The 16321-nt window shown below is 43.8% G+C and overlaps 2 protein-coding genes across 3 annotated transcripts; both read left to right on the forward strand.

The window, feature by feature from the left end:
* Nucleotides 1-6447: 6447 nt before the first annotated feature.
* On the forward strand, nt 6448-9637 carry LOC132888274 (uncharacterized). Its single transcript, XM_060924346.1, has 2 exons — nt 6448-6873; nt 7342-9637. The coding sequence occupies exon 2, from the start codon at nt 8522-8524 to the stop codon at nt 9635-9637; it is 1116 nt and encodes a 371-aa protein (XP_060780329.1). The 5' UTR covers nt 6448-6873; nt 7342-8521.
* Nucleotides 9638-13062: 3425 nt separating this feature from the next.
* Nucleotides 13063-15803, forward strand: LOC132887872 (uncharacterized). 2 transcript variants are annotated; one of them, XM_060923623.1, is made up of 2 exons: nt 13063-15102; nt 15571-15803. In XM_060923623.1, exon 1 carries the CDS (start codon nt 13101-13103, stop codon nt 14598-14600), a length of 1500 nt encoding a protein of 499 aa, XP_060779606.1. In that variant the 5' UTR covers nt 13063-13100; the 3' UTR covers nt 14601-15102; nt 15571-15803. The 2 variants fall into 2 exon arrangements, with proteins under 2 accessions (XP_060779606.1, XP_060779607.1); XM_060923624.1 differs by having other exon boundaries at nt 13063-14949; nt 15040-15803.
* Nucleotides 15804-16321: the final 518 nt, after the last annotated feature.

A 16321-nucleotide genomic window follows, 5' to 3' on the forward strand; every position in this document is an offset into this window, starting at 1 on the left:
GCTGGGTTTTGGTGCAAAATGAAGAAGTGAGTGTGACAAAGTGTCCAGAATTGCTGTGGCTTGTTCTGTAAGATGCTCAGTAAAACCTACAGCTCATTTCCTTATCAAACTGCTCTCATTGTACCTGAGACTACTATTTTTTTTTTTAAAGCAAAGGGTCGTCTCACACCAAGTATTGACTTTGTTTCATTTATTATGGCTTACTGCTTTTTTTTTAATGTTGAAACATTTCATTTCATTATTTTTAAGCCATTTATGGTCGACAGCATTTCTTTACATGTGCCTAAGACTTTTGCACAGTACTGTAGCTTTTTCTTAACTTTTTCTTGTAATTGGCGTCATTAATTGACATGGTTGCTTTTAGGCATGCCCCATTGTGTGACAGAAATGACTTTATCCAGACAGATGAGCAATGGACTGGGAAAGCTGGTCTGATTGGCTGTCTTATAAACTATATTCCACTCTAAGTTTAATCTTTTCAAATCAGTGAAAATGTCAGGTTCTCTACTTTAATACCGTTTAAGTGATCCACTTTGCAGATTGATTTTCTACACTGTAGCAAAAGAGGTCTGTACTGAAAGGAATGTCAAAACTCTTTAAAGCAGGCTGTGCGTGTCTGAAAATCACCTATACAGTAAGAAAAATACATTCATTTGTACTTTCAGACAAATATAAAATGTTCTATAAGACGTGATGTTTATGTATACTGTAATGCTGTGATTGTGCTCAAGGCAAAATATATCTGGTGGTCATAGAGTGCAAATCTAAAGGACAAACCACAGCACTATTATATGGGGGCCTTTTATGGGATATCGACCTGTGTGTGTGTGTGTGTTACTCTCTTACTCTGTCCTTAGTTTTCAGATAAACAGAGTAAGACAAGCATTCAGTTCTGTATAAAAGGCTGAAAGTGTTCACCATCCACGACCTCAGAGAATAACATCGGATCAAAACATTCAGAGAGAAGAAGAGAGAATGGGATTAGAGAGTGAGGCACAGAAAGAGACAGGCAGAATGATATATAAGTACAGTACTGTGCAAAAGTCTTTGGCACCCTATTTTTTTTCCCCTACAAACTTTGTTATAGATTTTTCTTTTATGACTTCTACAATCGAGTGAGCTTGCCTGCGACCCTGTAGAACAGGATAAAGCGGCTAGAGATAATGAATGAATGAATGAGACATTATCGAGTCAGTACAAAAACATTTTAGAGTCCAAACATTTGTTTTCCAGCACAAAATTAAATGTGATGGAAAAAAAAGAAATGTTTGTATCTGAGCAGCATATTACATAAGAAAGCACTTTTCAGATGAAAAAAGAAAACATAATGAAGGCTGCTGGGTTTTGGTGCAAAATTAAGAAGCGAATGTGACAGTCCAAGTGTCCAGAAGAACTGTGGCTGGTTCTGTAAGATGCTCAGTAAAACCTACAGCTCATTTCCTTATAAAACTGCACTCATTGTACCTGAGACTACTATTTTTTTAAAGCAAAGGGTCATCTCACACAATATTGACTTTGTTTCATTTATTATGGCTTACTGCTGTTTATAGTATTTTTTTTAATGTTGAAACATTTCATTTCATTATTTTTTAAGCCATTTTTGGTCTACAGCATTTCTTTACATGTGCCTAAGACTTTTGCACAATACTACACACACACACACACACACACACACACACACACACACACGGGTGTTTAAAAAAATTATATTATTTGAGATGTAAATATCCCAGAAACTACAGAGTCTAGTCAAATGAAGCTGAACAGGCTTAATGTTGAGCAATATAAGATTTATTCCTCAAAATTTCAATGAGAAATTCAAAAGGTATGTGGATTCCATCAATGATTTCACAAATTTTCAATATGTGTGCCTAACTCTAAAACCCTAACCCTAGCCTAGCCTTCCTCTTTGAACTTTTTGGGCCATGTTCAAATCTGCATTGCAGTTGGTGCATTTTTAGAGAATTCTCTCATAAATGCACGCTGCATGGTCTTGTTTGACTGTGTTCAAGCATCCTCTAACACATAAAATGCCTTTTCTTTTCCAGTGAATAGCATTTCTATGCCTAAAAAGATAAAAACAAAAAATATTAAACATAAAATTTTGACCTGTTTCCACACATGCTGTTAAAATTTGAGGTCATTCATATATATATATATATATATATATATGAGAGAGAGAGAGAGGTGGGAGTGGAGGAGTGGAATAGAAGAGGTTTACATAAAGACGGTGAACAACGACAGAAGCCTGTCTCTGCTGCAATCCCTGTTCCTCTGAGCATTCAATATTCAAATAATGGTGTTCTTCTCTGACACTTAATAGTCTCACAATCAATACGAAACCAGAAAATAAATAAACAAATAAACTGCAAACAGCAAATATGCTAGGCTTGCAGAGTAAGCGTATTGAAATCCCAAAAGTGCCTTCCCTTTTGTTGAGCTGACAGGATTGAAACAGTGAAACCGACAAACTCATTTAGTCTAATCCCCACATTCAGAGGCCCGGGAGAGCGATACGCTTCCGAGACTCAGCACACAACCCACTGACAAACAGCACACAGCTCTCCGCCCTCAGCCTCACCACAACATCCCAAACCTGATTCAATCAACATGACCTCCTTACACAACTGTTTACTTTACTCATCACAAATGATTTAAAGGTGAGAGAGAGCAAGAGAAAATGGTAGGAGAAGGTGAGAGAAACGGGAACACTACAGTACACTACAATAGACTTTGTGCGAGTCTCGCTGAAGTCAGAAAGACTGAAAAGGGTGAAAATGATACTGCTGGAGAGGATGAAGTCTCGCTCTGAGCAGCACACACACCGCAAAGTTGCAGAAAAGCAGATGAAATTTACATGTGAATTGTCATATGATTCAATGTGTTAAACTTATTTTTTTCATGATTTATTTATTTTCACAATACTCATTTCTTTCCACAGGATTCACTTATTTTCACACACTGATTTTGACACAATTTTCAAAATTTTTCCCCTTAGATTCATTTATTTTCACACAGTTTTTTTACACAATTCTTTTATTTGCGCTTGTGATTTTTGCACATGATTCATTTATTTTTATCTGATTTTTTACACATGGTATTTATTTTCATGTGTGACTTTTGTACAATTCGGTCTTCACATACGTTTGTGACATTTGATGTACCAATTATCACAAGTCTTCTTCTTCTCATTATGATTATGATTATTATTATTATTATTGCTACTACAACACCTGATTCATTTATTTTCACATTCATTTTTACACGACTTCTTTCTTTTCATGTGTGAGTTTTATTTATGATTCATTTTTAACATCTTTTTACAGTTCATTGATTTTATATTCATATATGCTATATTGTTCATATGATGTCACGATTACTTGGATGCACATGGTGAAATGGAATTTTTCACTTATTAGCTCATCCAGCCGACAGTTTATGCCATCATGTGTTGTCTGTCCAGCGTCGTCCACATTTCACAAAAATCGCTTCCTCTCTCTCAATTCTGCACCGATTTTTATTCTTTCTGGCAGGAAGGTAGGTCTGCTTCGGTATACCTGGCTTCTTCATAATTTCAATGAATAATGAAGATATGGAGTAATTAATCCCTCGTGAGCAGTTTCCACACAAATCACTTCTTCTCCGTCAATTCTTCACTGATTTTGATTCTTTCTAGCACGAAGGTAGGGGGACCTAGGGTGCATATAACTTCTACCAAGATTTGCTTAATTATAATTAATGAAGTTATGGACTAATTAAGCCTTAATGAGCAGTTCAACAAAAATTGCTTCTTCTCAGTCAATTCCTTGCTGTTTTGGATTCCTTCTGGCAAATAGGTCAGTATTCCTAGGGTGTATATAGCTTCTAAATATAGCTTGTTGTGGCAGTGGGATGTGGTCAAATGTCGGTCTGTGAATGGAGGGCGGAGTCAGGGAAGGTAAGTGGCGGAATCACTGCACCTGATGGGAATTAACCTGTGTTTGTGTGTCTTCCCCAGTAACTGCGCCCTATAAAGAGGAGAGGGAGAGCAGAGGAAGGGAGCTTCTCCCCAACCTGGATACTTGTGCGCATGATTTAAGCTGAAAAGCTAAATAAAGAGTTTTTGAGAACTCAGTTCTGGCCTGCCGTGCTTCTATGCTCCACCCACCTAGAACACTTGTTACAGTGGTGCCAAAACTCGGGACGGAGCACAGGAGTGAACAGCCCCATGGAGTCCTCCCCCTTCAAGGACTTGATCCATGCCCTCGCCACAGCCCAACAGAGCCAGCACCAGGCGCTGGTCGCCCTCCGGAAAGAACAGGAGCAAAGGTTCGAGGCCCTGGTGTTGGCGCAGCAGGAAGACTGCCAGGCGTTCTGGCACCTACTCGCGTTGGCGGGGTCCACCACCTCCACCACCACGGGGCCGCCCCACCTCACCCTTACGAAGATGGACCCGCACGACGACCCTGAGGCCTTCCTCGCCCTTTTTGAGCAGGCAGCAGAGGCATGGGGTTGGCCGGTGGAACAGCGGGCAGCGCTCCTCCTCCCCCTGCTCACGGGCGAGGCGCAGCTGGCCGCGCTACAGCTCCCCACTGACAGCTGGCTGGCCTACGCGACACTCCGCAGGGCCGTCCTCCAGCACGTGGGTCATAGTCTGGAGTAGCAGCAGCAGCGCTTCCGCGCGCTGTGCCTGGAAGAGGTCGGCCGGCCGTTCGTATTTGGCCAGCAACTCCGGGACGCCTGCCGCTGGTGGCTGAGGGCCGACAACCACGACGCCGAGGAAATCATCGATCTGGTGGCGCTGGGGCAGTTCGTCGCTCGACTTCTGGAAGAGACCGCCGAGTGGGTCCAGTGCCATCACTCGGCGTCGCTGGATCAGGCCATTGAGCTGGCGGAGGACCATATGGCGGCCGTTCCAACGGCAGGACAGCATGTCTTCCCCCCTCCCCTCCCCTCTCTCTCCCCTCCTGTTCCTCGCCCTTGCCCCATTCCCCCACCGCGGAGGCGGGGGCCGGCTCCACCCCAGCCAGCCCGCCGCACCCGCGGTGTCCTACCGTTTCCTACTTCCATGTCTGTGTCTTCCCCCCCTTCAGGTGAGTGATATCCGGAACACCGGTGCAGAGAGAGATCCTGGGCCAGTGTGCTGGCGCTGCAGGGAGCCGGGGCACCTCCAGCATCAGTGCTCGGCGATGGAGGTGGGTGCGGTAGTCCGGATCCCTGACGCACCAGGAACCGCCCTCGATCGGGCTGGAGCGTATCGCATACCGATGAGTGTCCAAGGGGATACGAATCAGGCTTTGGTGGACTCCAGCTGTAATCAGACCTCAATCCACCAAAGCCTGGTGCAAGACGAGGCATTGGGCAGAGCACAGTTGGTGAAGGTGTTGTATGTGCACGGGGATGTTCACAGCTACCCTTAAGTGTTGGTCCACATTCTGTTTCGAGGGGAGAAATTTAGAGTACAGGCTGCGGTTAATCCTCGCCTTACCCACTCTATAATTTTGGGGACTGATTGGCCGGGATTTCGGGATTTAATGACACATTTAGTGAAGAGTGGGTCCTGCTGTAGTTCAGCGGGGGGAGGTCCCAGTGTGGCATTGGTGGGAGCAGCTGTCACAGAGCCGTCTACATCATCACCGTGTCAGAGTGAGGAGCAGCAGGCTCCTCCTCCCTCTCTCGGGGAATCCCTTGCAGATTTTCCATTAGAGCAGTCATGAGATGAGACTCTGCAGCATGCGTTTGACCAAGTGAGAGTAATCGATGGTCAAACGCTCCAGCCAAACGCCACCCTGTCCTTCCCCTATTTTTCCATTCTTAAGGATAGGTTATACTGAGTGACACAGGACACTCAAACTAAGGAACAAGTAACCCAACTTTTGATCCCAAAGAGCCGCCGGGAATTGGTATTCCAGGCGGCTCACTTTAATCCCATGGCTGGACACTTAGGGCAGGATAAGACACTAGCCCAAATAATGGCCTGGTTCTATTGGCCAGGGATTCGCAGCGATGTCCGTAGGTGGTGTACAGCATGCCGCGAATGCCAGTTAGTAAATCCAGCGGCCATTCCAAAAGCGCCTTTGCGCCCTCTACCATTAATTATGACCCCGTTCGAAAGAATTGGGATGGATCTCGTCGGGCCATTAGATCGGTCAACATGAGGGTATCGCTTTATTTTAGTTCTCGTGGACTATGCAACGCAATACCCAGAAGCAGTGCCTCTCTGCAATATCTCCGCACGTAGTATTGCGGAAGTGCTCTTCCACGTCATCTCCCGAGTCGGAATCCCCAAAGAGATTCTGACTGATCAAGGCACTACATTTATGTCACTCACACTGTGCAAACTGTATGGGTTACTGGGAATCAAGCCGATCTGCACCAGCGTTTATCACCCACAAACGGACGGTTTAGTCGAATGGTTTAATCGCACCCTCAAAAATATAATAAAAAAATTTGTAAGCAAGTGTAACCCATGTCATTTTCAGACGCTCCCTTAATTCTTTTATTGTGCTAAGAATTTCCTGATAGTCCCTAGAGCGTGCCATAGAATGTTTTGAATCAAACCAGATGCGGAAAACCAACTACGCTCAATCAGACACGATAGACCAACGAATGACTAAGAAGAAGTAGAAGTAGAAAAACAGAAAAGAAAGAAGAAAGTAGAACAAATAGAAAGAAAATAGATTCCCCCCATTTGATCCTCATCTTCAACGCCTTCCTTTTTTATCGACTTCCTTCCCTTCGGTGAGTCTCTAGCTCTAATGATATTCCCATATGTTTTTCTTAATATAACCAATTATTACAAATAGATTAAAACTCCCTGTTTTAATATAGATTTATGTCCTGCAATCAAGTCCCGAGATCGTCGTGAGCTTGATTTTCCTACCCGATATCCTGGTGAGCAAATTATTAACTTTGTAACTTATACTAATATGTTAAGCTAAGCTAGGTTATTGTAAACAGGTCCTGGTGAGCCTTATAAGCTTCCTACATGGTAAATTGGCATGACATAGTCTTAAAACCAGTCAGGATACTCTGAATGGACTTCGACCTTATGGTTTAGTAGGTTTTTGTGTATTTTAGGAATTTTGAGTGTCTTATATTTTCATCAGTATGGGTCAGTGACAGTTACGTTGCTGGACAGTTAGCTCTCTGGCTAGCATGGTTTCTAAGCAACAATGTCGGTCTAGCAAGACAGCAATCTCCGGTAGCTGACTTTACGGAGATGTGCCGTAAGAATGAGTTTATTTGTTGTTTTGTATGTTGCCGTAATGACAACAATAACATGGATAAGGAAAGGTTACTGTAGTGATTAAATGAAATGGAATTTAATAGTAATTGAATAGTCTGTATAATTCTGTGCAGACTGGTTTTTTCGTACCCCTGGAAACGTCCCCCGAATCACCTTCATCTTTACCTGGAACCCCTGGAGCCCTGATCTGCACTCCCCACCTTATCATCATTTTCCCCTTGCACACCCCCCTGTCTTCCTCTGATTGAACTGTCCCCCATCAACGTCCACTGTCCCTGCTACTGTGGTAGGACTGAATCCGACGTCATCATTCCTTTTAATTTAAATTTTTTTTTTTTTTTTTTGAGTGCACTCGTTTTATTTGGGTTTATTTTTTTTATTCAGTTGATTATTTTGAGATCTCATAGGGTTTTTTTTTCCTATGAATATTTCTATGAATATCTAAGAATATTTTGTTATCATTCCTTGTTGAGCCCTTGTAATTACTACGTGGATAAATAGTGCCGGCACTTAGAAGGTATATTTTATTTGATATTTTTTTGTATGATACTCCTGGGTTACACCCCCATGGTACATTGTAGTGGATTTACATTGATATTTTTTGTATGACATTCCTGGGTTACACCCCCGTGGTATATTGATATTGGTATTTTATTGGTGGTACTCTCTGGTTACATACACATACACACACATCAAACACTTGATCACAATCATTAGTTTAGTATTCCATGATAAGATAGTTTAAGTAGGCTTAGATATCAAATAGGACTAAAATATATTAAATATATTGAGTATCTTATCTATTTTTAATATATATATATAACATATATTTAATAGGATTTCAGTGATTTGCACAAAACTTAGCGTATTATTCTTCTGACTGACACTTTTACTATCCACGTTTCACACTGATAGATCTTACTTGCACCTTATTGCACTAAATATTATTTATTGTATAAATTTAATGACTTTCCCTTGAATGAACTAATTTATTGTGTGAATAAATATTTATTGTATTATTATTCTGACATCAGTGAGTGCTGTGTGTTGCTTGGGGTGAGTAATTGACTGTGGTCTAGCCATAACCTAAACCAGTCTCCTTAGAACCTAGAGTTGGAGTTAGACTGTTCCCGCACAAGCACAGGTTGTTCCCTCGTCGTGCGGGTTACAGAAAGTTGGCGAGCCAGCCAGGAGATTGGTTAACTAGTGTTTAAGACCACATACCACACCCCTTGACCACGCCTCATTAGGTTCTATTTACCTACTTGAAATAAGAGCTCACCATAGTCTAATATGGATCTTTGCAACCGTTATGGAGTACATGGGCAATGCTGCTTGGTAGTAGTAGGTGTAGATGAAATAAGCACTGAGGAAATGATAATTAGCTTCTTCGAACAAAATGGCAAGATTTCAAAGTGCATTAGAATTCCTGATGAGCCTGGTCAACCCAATGGTAGGGCACTGATAGTTTATGCTTCAGAAACCTCAATAACTAAGATCAACCCAGATACCCTTGGTCATATACCCAGTCCCAATGATCCAGCCATTTTATGGCATGTGAGAACAATTAGAGACATATGCCAAGAAGATTTAGGCAAAGAGCTAGCCCACCAGTACCTTGAAGAATTGAGTGCCATAGGTGGTAGTGCCACCTCGGGATATGCCAGCATCCTGGAAAGAGAGCTGAGGCGTATTCAGTCACAAGCTTCAGAGAAGACGCTCAGTGGTCCCTCCCCAAGATGTAGCCCAATGCCACACACTGAGAACGGCATGAATGTTGAAGCTGCTCATAGTATGGGCTCCCAATGCAATAGTCGGCCTCCTTCAGTCCTCCCTTCAAGTAATCACTCAACTGTACATAGTCCACTGAGCCTTGGCAGTGATGTTTTAAACCCTCCCAGTGTCCAGAGAGTCATTGTAGAGCATGTCATCAGGAATGATTCAGCACCCTTATACACAGGTCAGAGCAAAGTCCGAACCTTCTCAGGAAGACTTCCAAAGCCCAATGGCGAAGTGGATTATGATGCTTGGAAGAGTCAAGTCGAGCTGCTTCTGAGTGATGCCCATGTCACTGACTCACAGAAAGTGAGAAAGATTTTGGAGAGCTTGGTTGGCCCAGCTGCGGATATGGTCAAGCCACTTGGGATCACTTCAGTCCCCCACGCATATGTGAATCAGCTTGAATCGGCTTTCGGTGTGGTGGAAGATGGAGAAGAGTTGTTTGCCAAGTTCTTGAATGCAAGCCAAAATGCTGGAGAGAAGCCATCAGACTACCTGTTCAGACTTCAGACTCTTCTCACAAAGGTCGTTCTAGAGGGGGAATCCTTCTTGAAGAGTCAGACAGACAGTTACTCAGGCAGTTTTGCAGAGGGTGCTGGGACCACTCCTTACTCATTGGACTCCAGCTAGAACAGAAAAAGAGCAATCCACCATCTTTTCCTGAGCTGCTTCTTTCGCTTAGGACCGAAGAAGACCGCCGTGCAGCCAAGATGGACAGGATGAAAAAACACATGGGAAGCACAAAAGCTATGGCACACGCTCACACAGTATATGGCCTACCCACCTGTTATAACAGCATTGACACACCTGTTGAAGAAAAGCATGATGATACAAAGAAATTGCTTAATGAGATATCAGAGCTGCGCAACCAGGTTGCCACTCTGTCCACCAGAGATAATGTGAGGCCACAGCCAAGCATGAGCCCAGCTGAAGCCAGCTGCATGATCACAAATGCCTCCATGCCTCGTCATGATACTCCTCGCTTCCCAAAGCCTTGGTTCTGTTTTAAATGTGGTGAAGATGGCCACATTGCTGCTCGCTGTTCGAGTGCCCCCAACCCTGTTCTGGTCCACCAGAAGAATGAGGAGCTGAAAAGAAAACGTGAAGCTCATAGAAGATTGCACACAGTTTCATCCATGCCTTTAAACGAGTCGCAGCTCCTGTTTCGGGACGTTCAGGAGCTCAGTGCCAGAATATGAGTCCCAAACCTCTCGATGCCATTGTAAGGAGGACACACCGAAAGGAAAATCACCATCAGTGTCAGAATGATCAGTTCCTCCCCCATGGACTCGTAGGGCCCCGATGCACTGCCTCTGTTTTTATTGAAGGAATAATGTGTGACTCCATCCTCGACACTGGCTCCCAAGTCACCACCATTTCAGAGACATTCTACATGAACAACTTGTCCTTCATCCCCATCCAGCCCATTCAAGCCTTGTTCCAGATAGAAGGTGCAGGTGGTCAACATGTCCCCTATAAAGGCTACATCCAAGCCCTCATCTCCTTTCCGGGCAACATTACTGGCGTCACTGAGCAGATCTCCTCTTTAGTCCTCATCGTTCCAGACTGTCACTTCAACACCCAGATTCCCCTGTTGGTTGGAACCAATGTCTTAGATAGATTATACAAAGAAGGTATGGAAAAGCATGGGCCAGAGTTCTTGCAAGGACCTGACCTTAATCGTGACTGTGTCCTGCTGTTCCAGCATGTTGCCTTGAGTCATCAGGAAGAGAATTCAGCCTGTAACATCAAGCTGCATGGGCGCCATTCCATCTCCATCCCCGCAGGAGGAAAAGTGTCCGTCTTTGGTGACGTCAGAATGACAAAGAACCCCCCACACTCCCTATGTGTGATTGAGTCCCCAGAATGGTCGTCATTACCAGGTGGTGTGTTTGTTGAGAGTGCCCTTCAAGAGATCCCACACAGATCTTCAAACAAGATTCCCATTGTCCTGAGGAATGTGACTGACCGGGATGTCATGCTGCGTCCAAGGCAAGTCATAGCTCAGTTGATGGCTGCACAGTATGTGATGCCTTCTGAACCACAACAGTTAACACCTGATGCTTCCCATTCTGAGAACAGATTAAAATTTGACCTTGAAGATTCCCCTATTCCAGAGGAGTGGAAGAGACGAGTCACAGAGAAGCTGAACAGCATGCCCAGAGAACTGCTAGATGCTGGGATCATCAGAGAGTCAGAGAGTCCATATGCATCACCCATTGTTGTTGTCAAGAAGAAAAATGGGAAGATTCGACTTTGCGTAGATTACAGGAAATTGAACATGCGAACAGTGAAAGATGCTTATGCTCTTCCCAACATCGAAGACACCTTCTCTGCACTCAGCGGTGCAAAATGGTTTTCTGTGATGGACCTGAAGTCGGGCTATTACCAAGTCGAGGTTGCAGAGGAAGACAAGCAAAAGACCGCATTTGTCTGCCCTCTAGGTTTCTGGGAGTTCAACCGGATGCCTCAAGGTGTGACAAATGCACCAAGTACCTTCCAGAGACTTATGGAGAAATGTGTCGGAGACTTGCACCTGAACGAAGTTTTAGTCTTTCTGGACGACCTTATTGTCTTTTCAGAGACATTAGAAGAGCATGAGGCCAGACTGATGAAAGTGTTGAATCGCCTTAAAGAATATGGTCTGAAATTGTCCCCAGACAAGTGCCACTTTTTTAAGACCTCTGTCAAATACCTTGGTCACATTGTTGATGCTGAAGGAGTCCATACAGATCCAAGTAAAGTTGCTGCATTAAAAGAATGGCCCCGTCCCACCAACAGAAAAGAGCTCAAATGCTTCTTAGGATTTGCTGGATATTACCGACGATTCGTGGAAGGATACTCTAAAATAGCAAAGCCACTAAATAGCCTAACAGCAGGATATGTGCCACCGAGGAAGAGAGGAAAGATTTACAAAAGAGAAAAGACAAAATCCCTCATTAATCCCACCCTGCCTTTTGGAGATGAATGGACGCGAGAATGTGAAGCTGCCTTCAGAACTCTGATAGATAAATTGACCTCAGCACCTATCCTGGCCTTTGCCAATCCCAACCTTCCCTATGTCCTCCATACTGATGCCAGCCGTGATGGTCTTGGGGCTGCTCTCTACCAAGAACAAGATGGAGAGCTCCGAGTCGTTGCTTATGCCAGCCGAGGGCTGTCCCGAAGTGAACAGAATTATCCTGTCCATAAGCAAGAGTATCTAGCTTTAAAGTGGGCCATCTGTGAGAAATTCCATGATTATCTTTATGGCACTGATTTTCAAGTTCTTACTGACAACAACCCATTAACGTATGTCTTGACATCTGCAAAGCTTGACGCAGCAGGCCATCGCTGGTTGGCTGCTTTGTCCACATACCGCTTCACCATCAAGTATAGAGCGGGGATCAGCAACCAAGATGCTGATGGGTTGTCCAGGAGACCGCAGAGTCCATCTGAAGAGGATGAAGAGTTCAGGGAAGAGAAAGCAAGGATCGAGGAGATGAAGCAACGGATCTTGAACGAAGATAGCAAGTTGATCTCTGGTGAAATGCTCTCTGCAGTATGCCAGCGCCACTCCATGATTGTCCCAGCTGACGGATGTTTGCTGCCAGAATCCCCCATCCTTGCTGAGTCCTTGGCTGTTGATGCGTCTGCCGTTCCAGATTACTTTGAGTCTTCAGGGCAAGGCACTATCCCCGGAATGACTCATAGTGACTGGTACCAGGCCCAAAGGGAAGACCCCTCCATCAGATGTGTGATTAGATTTGTCCAGAGCAAGCGGAAGCCTACCTTCAAAGATTTATCTTCTGAGTCATTGGAAACGAAGCTACTCCTTAGAGAATGGAAAAGGCTTGAGTTTCGAGATGGAGTACTGTTCCGTAGATGTCTGGATAGAGGCACTGAAGTCCATCAACTGGTTCTACCCACTAAACATCGGGCCAGAGCACTGCATGGTCTCCACGATGAACTTGGCCACCTTGGCGCTGAGCGTCTTCTCCACCTTGCCCGTGCTAGGTTTTACTGGCCGAAGATGTTCCAGTCTGTTGAGCTGAAGTGCCAGACATGTGAGAGGTGTGTGAGACGGAAGGCGCATGCCCAGAATGCTGCTCCCATGGAAAGCATCCGAACTAGTCACCCCCTGGAACTTGTATGCATGGATTTCCTTAGTATTGAACCTGACAACAGAGACATCAGAAACATCCTTGTCATCACAGATCACTTTACAAAGTATGCCATTGCAGTTCCAACAAAAGATCAGAAAGCCAACACAGTTGCGAAAGCGTTATGGGACAACTTCATTGTGAATTATGGATTTCCAAGTCGTTTACTCAGTGACCAGGGAAGGGACTTTGAATCCCGCACCATAAAAGAACTATGCTCGCTCATTGGCACAGAGAAAGTGAGAACGACGCCATATCATCCACGCGGCAACCCCGTCGAAAGATTCAACAGAACGCTCCTAAGCATGCTTGGTACTCTGGAAGAAAAAGACAAATATCACTGGAGGGACTTTGTCAAGCCGTTAGTCCATGCATACAATTGCACCAGGAACGACACCACTGGATACTCACCATATGAGCTGATGTTTGGCAGGCAGCCGAGACTCCCCATTGATCTTCTCCTTGGTCTTCAGCCAAACCAAGATGGGTTCAAGTCGCACTCAGACTATGTGAAGGGCCTTCGTCAACGCCTGCAAGACAGTTATGCCCTCGCTTCGGAGAGCTCAAGGAAGATGGGCGAAAAGAACAAGGCAAGATTTGACAGCAAAGTCAGAGCAGCAGAACTCGTTGCTGGAGACAGAGTCCTTGTGAGGAACGTGAACCTTCGAGGAAAACACAAGCTCGCAGACAGGTGGGAGAGAGAAGTCCATGTTGTGGTGAAGAGAATAGGTGATGGTCCGGTCTATGTCATCAGACAGGAAAGGGGTGACACTCCGCACCGCACCCTCCACAGAGATCTCCTCCTGCCCTGTGGGTTCCTGCCTGTTGATGAGACTGGACCTGAACCTGAAGTCAATCTGCCGACAAGAAGGTTAAGATCCGGGATAAAGACAACTCAGCAGAACAGAAATGATGAATCCGTTGGTGGCAGCAGTGATGAACTCAGCAGTGATGAAGAAGAATGCTACCCATCACAACTCCCTCAGATCTCCACAAGGTCCTTCATCAAAATGGAAGGTGCCAGAGAAACAACACAGAACATCCCAGAACAGTATCCTCCAGAACCCTCCACCTCAGCTGGACTGAACCCGTGTCCAACCAAGGTCCATCAGTTCAAAAGCCCACTCAGCAATGTATTGCCCTTCACTGATCCTGTCATACACTCACCTGCAAGCGAACCTGTTAATGGGCCATCTCCACACACCAATGCCGTGCCACAGACTAGACCTTTTCAGAGAAACTCAGTTGATGAAGAAGAGACAGAGACTGTGCTACCCATGGATGCGATACCCCATGTTGAACCTGTTGACCTGCCAGAGAGAGAAGCCGCTGAAGTTCGAAGATCCACCAGAGAAAGACGTCCACCTGAAAGACTGTGTTACGGAGAACTGGGAAGACCCTTGGTGCTAGCTCTTGCCTCCTTCTTCGAAAGTCTAAGCAGAACTGTCTAAGTCCTCTAGAAGGCGCACTAAATAGTCTTAACACGCATGCAGAGACTCATGCGGTTTAGAGGGGGAGAATGTAACCCATGTCATTTTCAGACGCTCCCTTAATTCTTTTATTGTGCTAAGAATTTCCTGATAGTCCCTAGAGCGTGCCATAGAATGTTTTGAATCAAACCAGATGCGGAAAACCAACTACGCTCAATCAGACACGATAGACCAACGAATGACTAAGAAGAAGTAGAAGTAGAAAAACAGAAAAGAAAGAAGAAAGTAGAACAAATAGAAAGAAAATAGATTCCCCCCATTTGATCCTCATCTTCAACGCCTTCCTTTTTTATCGACTTCCTTCCCTTCGGTGAGTCTCTAGCTCTAATGATATTCCCATATGTTTTTCTTAATATAACCAATTATTACAAATAGATTAAAACTCCCTGTTTTAATATAGATTTATGTCCTGCAATCAAGTCCCGAGATCGTCGTGAGCTTGATTTTCCTACCCGATATCCTGGTGAGCAAATTATTAACTTTGTAACTTATACTAATATGTTAAGCTAAGCTAGGTTATTGTAAACAGGTCCTGGTGAGCCTTATAAGCTTCCTACATGGTAAATTGGCATGACATAGTCTTAAAACCAGTCAGGATACTCTGAATGGACTTCGACCTTATGGTTTAGTAGGTTTTTGTGTATTTTAGGAATTTTGAGTGTCTTATATTTTCATCAGTATGGGTCAGTGACAGTTACGTTGCTGGACAGTTAGCTCTCTGGCTAGCATGGTTTCTAAGCAACAATGTCGGTCTAGCAAGACAGCAATCTCCGGTAGCTGACTTTACGGAGATGTGCCGTAAGAATGAGTTTATTTGTTGTTTTGTATGTTGCCGTAATGACAACAATAACATGGATAAGGAAAGGTTACTGTAGTGATTAAATGAAATGGAATTTAATAGTAATTGAATAGTCTGTATAATTCTGTGCAGACTGGTTTTTTCGTACCCCTGGAAACGTCCCCCGAATCACCTTCATCTTTACCTGGAACCCCTGGAGCCCTGATCTGCACTCCCCACCTTATCATCATTTTCCCCTTGCACACCCCCCTGTCTTCCTCTGATTGAACTGTCCCCCATCAACGTCCACTGTCCCTGCTACTGTGGTAGGACTGAATCCGACGTCATCATTCCTTTTAATTTAAATTTTTTTTTTTTTTTTTTGAGTGCACTCGTTTTATTTGGGTTTATTTTTTTTATTCAGTTGATTATTTTGAGATCTCATAGGGTTTTTTTTTTCTATGAATATCTAAGAATATTTTGTTATCATTCCTTGTTGAGCCCTTGTAATTACTACGTGGATAAATAGTGCCGGCACTTAGAAGGTATATTTTATTTGATATTTTTTTGTATGATACTCCTGGGTTACACCCCCATGGTACATTGTAGTGGATTTACATTGATATTTTTTGTATGACATTCCTGGGTTACACCCCCGTGGTATATTGATATTGGTATTTTATTGGTGGTACTCTCTGGTTACATACACATACACACACATCAAACACTTGATCACAATCATTAGTTTAGTATTCCATGATAAGATAGTTTAAGTAGGCTTAGATATCAAATAGGACTAAAATATATTAAATATATTGAGTATCTTATCTATTTTTAATATATATATATAACATATATTTAATAGGATTTCAGTGATTTGCACAAAACTTAGCGTATTATTCTT

This window comes from Neoarius graeffei, chromosome 6, assembly GCF_027579695.1.
Source record: "Neoarius graeffei isolate fNeoGra1 chromosome 6, fNeoGra1.pri, whole genome shotgun sequence".
In the NCBI taxonomy this organism is placed as follows: Eukaryota; Metazoa; Chordata; class Actinopteri; order Siluriformes; family Ariidae; genus Neoarius; species Neoarius graeffei.

Bases quoted from the DNA above. Each gene is read 5' to 3' on its own strand.
- LOC132888274 (XM_060924346.1), top strand. From the start codon at position 8,522: ATGGATCTTTGCAACCGTTATGGAGTACATGGGCAATGCTGCTTGGTA.
- LOC132887872 (XM_060923623.1), top strand. From the start codon at position 13,101: ATGGAAAGCATCCGAACTAGTCACCCCCTGGAACTTGTATGCATGGAT.